Source organism: Taurulus bubalis, assembly GCF_910589615.1.
Source record: "Taurulus bubalis genome assembly, chromosome: 12".
Lineage (NCBI taxonomy): Eukaryota > Metazoa > Chordata > Actinopteri > Perciformes > Cottidae > Taurulus > Taurulus bubalis.
Genome location: NC_136600.1, coordinates 11,617,405 through 11,624,958, shown reverse-complemented (window position 1 = coordinate 11,624,958; position 7,554 = coordinate 11,617,405). Strand labels below are relative to the sequence as shown.

Sequence of the window (7,554 nt, the reverse complement as noted above, 5' to 3'; positions counted from 1 at the left end):
AAGACAAGAAAGTCATCACAACATTAGTCTGCCACACATTGACACAAGAAAACATTTATCTTGAACTTAAAAGTGTCTTTGAATGCACCACCATAGAAGTTCTTTTCAGAACAGTAACCACAATCGCATTAGGCTCCAAACCCAACTTTTCATTTTTTTTTCAAACAGCTAAAAAATTAATTTGCTCTAATCGACTACATTTCTCACTCACTCATCTGGCGGCACATAATCAGAAGGTTGTCATCTTGCTGAAACCTTACTTTTGTGGAGGTGGGGTCATATCTCGATGCCCTATGATCCCAGAGAAGGAGGCACTTCTTCCAGGAATGCCTTGCGAGCCCACCCACGGCGAGTACATCAGAGCGCGCTCCTCCCACAACATGTCATTGGCCGTGTCGACGGGAACCGGCCCTCTGTGAATTTGGTGAGCCAACAGGAGTTCCAGGACCTGGTGGTGAATGCCCTCCCTGGCCACGTCGATCGGACGGCGTCCTCTCCGATCGTGCAGCTCAAGGTTGGCGCCGTGGAGGAGGAGAAGTCTGGTCGTATCATAGCAACCGTGGAGGGCGGAGAGGAAGAGCGCTGTCTCGCCCTACCAGAGGAATAATCATGAAAACGACATAAGTCTGTGACGTCTGGAGGGTATAAATAAAAAAAGCAATGCACAGCTTTAAACATGATTCTTAGTCCTCCTTTAAGGACGAGTGATCAAGAAACAGTCAGAACTCACCTTGTTGTCTTGCAGGTCCACAGCCGACCCGTAGCGAATGAGGGTCCTTGTTAGGGTGAGATGGTTTACTGAGCATGCCCAGTGCAGGGCGGATCTCCCTGAGAGAGACAGTGTGAGTGGAGGGGAGGCAAGGGGGAAGAAGGGAGGGAGTAAGTCAGCCAATGAACAACCATTACACAACAGAGTCGAGCCCAAGATGGTGGAGAGAGAGGGAGGATGGAGAGATGTAGAAACAGTTTCAGCTGAAGTGAGAAAGGGAGGCGTAAACAGAGGGAGACAGAGAGACAGCGAAAGCGAGGAGAAAGATGAGCATCAACGTTAACGTGTGTATCGACCAGAGTTTGAGCCCGACAGCACGTTAACTTTGATCTGAGTCAGAGGAGGGCAGCAGGGGAGCTGGAGGAGGAAGAGGAAGAGGAAGAGATGGAAGTCATGGATACATGAGCACAGGATGGGAGAGGAGGGACACAAAAAGAGGACGTGAGAGAAACGGGGTAAGTTACACCAGTTACTCAGCCCCGTCAGTGTACAGGTGTCAGAAAATAATGCCGTGCTCAAGAGCTCTATGTTGTCTTTCTCCAAGTTGAGCGCCAACCCAGTCATCGCATGTGGACAGGAACATTTAAGACAGGTACGTTTTAGATGGGTACGTTTAAGAACGTTTAAGAATGTTTAAGACAGGAACGTTTAAGACAGGTACGTTTATTAGACAAGCAAGCGGCGGGTTGGTCCAGACTGAAAAACTATCTATCTAAGATTTTAAAAATGTACATTCATGGTTGAAACGTATAACTTTGGTGATACCTTGCGCCACCAGCAGGTTGCCATTTTTCTTATTTTTTTGTGAAATGCCTTTAAAGTAAATTTGGTGCAGATATTCCTGTTTCCTTCAGGATTAACTGTTATAACTTTGGTTATGGCTGTGTAAGTCTTATTAAAAAAATACTAAACGTTATAGCTTCCCAGTCACTTTTTGACACATTTGTACTATTACACTATTACATAAGAGTTAAGAACCCCCAAAACATTTTCTTGACTTTTGAGTTAAAACACGTAAAAAAAATCTGCCAATTCATTTCGTACTTCAATAAGGCCAAAACAGGCGCCAAGCTTCACATGCAAACACTATTTGACTGAGGTTTTTGGTTTGAGTCAGACTTTCAGGCACAAAACTAATATTAGTAACCAACACAGATGCATTACCAGTATGATCCGTGTTGTTGACCGGTACACCCGCTCGCAGCAGCTCCAAGACCACTCTGTCCAGCCCGCTACGCACTGCTCGGATCAGAACCACAGAGCCGTCCGGGCCACACCACTCGGCCGACTGCCAACACACCAGCGCCACGATGAATACATAAAACAGACATACGTACACGTAAAACATATTTCATAACCTAAATATGAAACAGTTTAAGCCTTGAACAGTGTGGTCTACATACAAGTACAGAAGGAGAATAAGCAAATACAGCCTCAACAGTTAAAGTCCTAAATAACACAACATGGATACATTAAATTGAGCAAAACATTTAAAACCAAAACAAAGGACAGACCTGCTGGGGAGGGCTAAGCAGAGGAGGAGGAATGGCGTTTCTCTCCCATCCTCTAGGTGGAGCTGAGGGAGAATACAACACATTTGAGATGGATCCCCAACTGACGAGTGACAGGATTAATGTCACAATGAGTCCTGATTGGCAGTTAGTATAGGCTGTATTTCAGCATTGTACTCTATACTGTACGTACTGTATTATTTGTGGAGGTGCTGTGTTATTCACTCAGCACATTTCAGACCAGTGAAACCACTAAATGACCTAAAAGCAATAATGCAACAAGTAAAACATAATGTATGAAAAGAATGGAGGAGGTGGAGGTGAAGAATGAGACGTAGCGGAGTGTTTATTATTTTCTCCATCAGGACGCCTGCATTACTTTGCCTTTCAAAGCAAATGAAGACTGAGTTTAAAACGTTGTTGTTTATAGTTTGTTTGAGTATACAGTATGTGAAGTATTATTTATGTCATTACCTGTGGTTTGGATCTTGAACACTGATTACTCTGTTGTAAGAATGAGTGACTCAGTGAGTAAATTAATGAATGGACGTTGAAGCTTACGTTGTGCCGGCCTGCGCGGCTGTGAGGTTCCGGCCCGGTAGTGTTTCTGCTCCGAGCTCCTGTGGTCACAGATGGAGGGTTCCTCCTGTCGTCTGGAGCATCTCGCGTTGATGTCTTCCATTGAACTCTGGGTAAAGTCGGTGTCACTTCCTATATCCTGGTCCCTTTTGTGGGGTCTGGAAACCCAAAAGTACAGTTTTGATCAACATATAGAGGTAACTGCTGTGGTTTCCATGCGGTCAAGTCTTTTTTTTTCGTATTTCAATTTATCCGACACCCAAACACAATAATACTGTATGTCCTTCCTAAAACATGCATGTGTTGGTCTTTGAGGAAATGGCACAGGATCCTGAAACACCTAAGTTCAGCGCCATGAAGTGCAACAAAGGTTCCTGGCTCGACTTATCTTTTCATTATGTTTGATGAATCAATTAAACATTAAATCTTCAGCATAAAATGTTACTCAACAGGAAAACAAATCCTGGTCCCAGTCACAAACCTAAAGCTAATTGTTTGCAATTAATTTAAATAGAGATAAGCATCGAAAATCTAAATTTGAGATGTGTGAAATAGCAAATGTTTGGCATTGATGTATTGATACTGTTGCAGGTTCAAATCATTGGAAGCAAAAGTGAATGAGTACTTTGTCTCCTCTGTTCAGTAACTATCGTTCAATTGTTTTGAGTAAAACATGAATATACAATATATACTGTATGTGAGGAAGAAAAGAGAAACATAAATACAGCATAACGATAATATCCAACTGATTAGCAGGAAAAAAGTGCCATTTTGCCTTTTTGAAAACTACACACAAGTCTCACTTGTTTTATATTTGTCTACATGACATCATCCCTCCAGCACACAACACATCCTCTCTCATGTCTCACCGCATGCGAATGGCGTCCTCCCCCAGCGGTTCCCTCCTTCTCTTTTTCTCCGCCTCCTTTGCTTTTTTCTTTTTCCTCAAGCTGATCTTCTCTTTCTCTCTGCTGGATCTGACCCTCTGCTCTTGGTTGGCTGCGTGCGGCGTCAAGGCCTTGGATTGAGGGTCATTGTCTGTGACCGTGGACCGGTGTCTCACCCGGTTGCCGCCTTCCCTCTGCACCCGCTGCTGCCTCACCCTCCTCACCACCAGGAACGCCACCAGGGCCAGCACCAGCAGCAGGCCAACCGCCACGGCAATAACGGCCCACAGCCATGCAGGGGTCGGCTCTTTGAGAGGAAGAACAGAAAATGATTTAGCTTCAATGAAGTATGACATTTTGTGAAGGAAAAAAGTGACATTCAAGATTTCAATGAAAACCTGAGTATCGATATGTAGTCCTATTTACTGAAGTACTCAATTTCATCTGATAGAAAGTCCCTCACACTGATCCTAAACTTTCCAAAAAATGAAACAAATAAATTCAGATTTAGCTCCGTCTCTGACACAATAAATGTTTGAACAACTTAAACTCAAACAACTACACACTGGAAACAGAAAGGTGCTTTATAGTGTTTTGTTTGGATGAAAGTCAAAGCTGGACATGTGTGTGCGCGTGCGTGTGTGGGAGACAGAACCTGTGAGCCTACCTTTGACTTCCTCTTTCACCGTTTCCTCCTCTCTGCTTCCTATTTCCTCTCGGACACCCCTAATACGGACGACGGCCTTCAGCTCCGGGAGGCTGGGGAACAAGTCGGGCTTCAGCAACATGACGGCACGCAGGAAACTGGCTGCCTCAGTGGCGTAGGGGAAACATGTAGAGGGCAGACGGGAGCATGGCCTGTTGTCCACTTGGAGGAAAAGGAGGGAGCTAGGAAAGAGTGAGAGAGGGGGAAACAGTAGGAAAGAACACTTACATCATTTCATTACAAGTAGTTTTGTCTGGGCACATCGTCTGAATACAATCTAGAAGCATTTAAAACCATATCATACATAAAAACACCTATTATGACACCCTCTTACCAAAGAAAACAAAGAAAACGAATACACATGGTTAATGATATTGATATCAGTATTCATGGCCATATCCCTAAAAGGGAGGACCGTCGTTTTTACACTTCAAACTCTCTTTACAGATCTCAAAGATTACCACTGCATATGAGAAACATGTGGCATGAGAGGGCTGCTCTTCGCCACCTGTCTTTTAATCAATTACAGTTTCTCCACATGTTGGACTTATCACGGCTCATTGAGGTCTCACCCATATGTCAACCGAGTCATACTGTATTTTTTATTCATAAAGCCATTTTGGGGAAAACTTACATTATTACCTCTGCCAAGGAGGATATGTTTATCAGTTTTATTTTTCAAAACAGGTTGGAAGGTTAAAGCACTGGCCAACCCATTTAATCCTGGTGGTGGTCTGAGCTCTCTGAGTGCCCTTCTGGTTTAACTTGACATTATTTACTCAGATCACATGACACATACATACACAGCCAGCCCCTGATGGAAGGACAGAGATGGCAAAGGATTCAAGCGGATACATCTGATATCTTCTGCAGAACTACTACAGACTACTTTAAATGGTAAATGACTCCTCAGTTAATTGCCTCCTTTCTTTCTCTACTTGTAGCCTTATTTTAGTATTGTCTGTCTTAAATATTGTTTTATCTGCTGCTTGATTATTTTTATTGTTTTATGTAAAAACGGTTTCCAACTACTCACTGTTTTTCCTCAGTTCACTACCTTGCACCTACCCGTTCGAGTCTGCCTCAGATGCCTGAGCCAGCAGGTTGGCGAGCTGCTGAGGGTCGAAATCAAACAAGTTCCTGTCAGTGGCGAGGGGCGCGGACCCCCTCAGTTTGAGCGGCGACTGGAGGAGGACGCTGAGCGCCCAGAGCAGGGAGCTGTTGGAGAAGGCCCCGCGGTGTGGGAGGCTGGCGTGAAGGACCAGCGTGCCTTTGGCCCACAGGGGGCTCTGGTGTGTGAAGCAGTCGCTGCCGTCCCATCCACAAGGGGCGCTGTCGCATCCCTGCTCGCAGTGGGAGTTGGCGTAGTGATCGCGGCAGTACTGGATGTGGCCCGGACTGAGAACCATGATGGAGAGGAATGAAGAGATGTAAAGAGACAGAATAAGAGATTTGGATAAATCCTATCACGGTCAACTTAATACCTTTTTTTTCTCACCCAGAGCTTTCAACCAAGACCATGAAATGTGGTATTTGGCTGTAAATGTACTATTTCCAAAGTCAATAATTAATTTCATTCTCAAAGTAGGACATGTTTTATTGCAAATTCACAGAGTACAATTACTGAGACAACTACTTTTATAGATATTATGTGGCCTGCATCTTGATACCCCAAAAAGTATACTGGTATACTGGTTAATGACAATAAGAAGTGATAATAAGAAGCATGAAGCTGAGTCTGTCTGGCATTAAAACAGGTTTGTTAAAGGTCTATGAAGACGGAAATGAAAACAAATGTGGTTTACTTGCAGTGGCCCCTGTCCTTCAGGCAGTCGAGGCCGTCTCTGAGACACTCAGGCTCCATACACTCTCTGTCACATGACCTGTTTCCAAACTTGTCCTTACACTTCCTGTTGACTGGACACTGACCCCACGGATCACCAGACGCAGCTGTGGGGACAAGCGCATGTAAGGACAAAAGAGGGTCACAAGGTTCTTTTTAACGGCAAACAGCCCTTCTGTATTCACATGTATTTGCACAGTTGGCAAATAAATTGTGTGTGTTGTTTTATTCGGTCTTGCAGATTCATTTCACCACGCAGCGGTTGTTTTATCGCAGGACCGACCCGCCCACACATTCAAACCCCTCATTGTCTCAGAGCATTAGCAGCTATTCATAACAATGCAGGTCAAGCCATGAAAGGTGGGTCCTGATACAGGCCGTTAAAGGGAAACAGGAAATGGACCCGACATAAACAGGAAGTTTCCAGTAGAAGCGAATAGCAACAGGAAATGGAGTGGGCCGGGACTTGATAAAGGTCGAAGGTCGCCACCGTGGCAATGAGGAATGTGATGGAGTGGGACAATGGGCTTGGCAGGTGTGTGCGAGATCATGAATTCATAGCAGAAAAAAGAAAAATGCTTGAACAATTGAGCTTAAATTAGACATGTTAGGTGTTAAACACTTTAGTTTAGCTTGATCAGCAAACAGCTTTCCTAGAGCATGGAGGAAGACACATTTTCATATAATAGTAATACAAAAATACTTGTTTCCATTGTCCTTACAAGCATATTACAAACGGTTAAATCCATATCTACAATGGCATATCATGTAAACCACATGGTTTTAAGCGACAGAGCACTCCTTTAAAACAGTCTTACAGCTACAGGATGCAGTTTCAGGTGACGTGTTTTGCGAATGTACGAAAGAAAAGATAAATCTGTGGAGAACCGCACTGGCAGACTCACCTTGACACGTCCAGCTCAGTCCCAGCAGCACAAACGTCCTCAGAGCCGACATCTTCAGGTTGTTCCCCGGCTGCGGGCCTTTCCTCTTCTCCGCTCAGAGGGATCAGCAGTCCGGTCCAGCTGTTCTGTAAACCTGACTCTATCTCCGGGAGCTGCAACTGCGACTCACAAGTGTTGCACACAAACCTGGAGCTCTGTGCTCTGCTCACCGTGAACTCTAAAAGTAAAAAAGTTGCCCAATCCCATAACCACTCACCACTAACACCAACACCAACACCTTCCAACACCGCCGCCACCACCCAGCCCACTTTGTTCACTCGCTCTTCTCTTTTTTTTCAGAGGCCCTGCGGATAT

The 7,554-nt window shown here is 44.6% G+C and overlaps 1 protein-coding gene across 1 annotated transcript; it reads right to left on the bottom strand.

The window, feature by feature from the left end:
• Positions 1-1,088: 1,088 nt before the first annotated feature.
• Positions 1,089-7,252, bottom strand: notchl (notch receptor, like; the record flags this gene model as incomplete). Its single annotated transcript, XM_079228008.1, has 9 exons — positions 1,089-1,126; positions 1,934-2,057; positions 2,284-2,345; positions 2,842-3,017; positions 3,729-4,053; positions 4,414-4,634; positions 5,521-5,850; positions 6,258-6,402; positions 7,201-7,252. The coding sequence occupies 9 exons, from the start codon at positions 7,250-7,252 to the stop codon at positions 1,089-1,091; spliced, it is 1,473 nt and encodes a 490-aa protein (XP_079084134.1).
• Between the last annotated feature and the right edge of the window lie 302 nt (positions 7,253-7,554).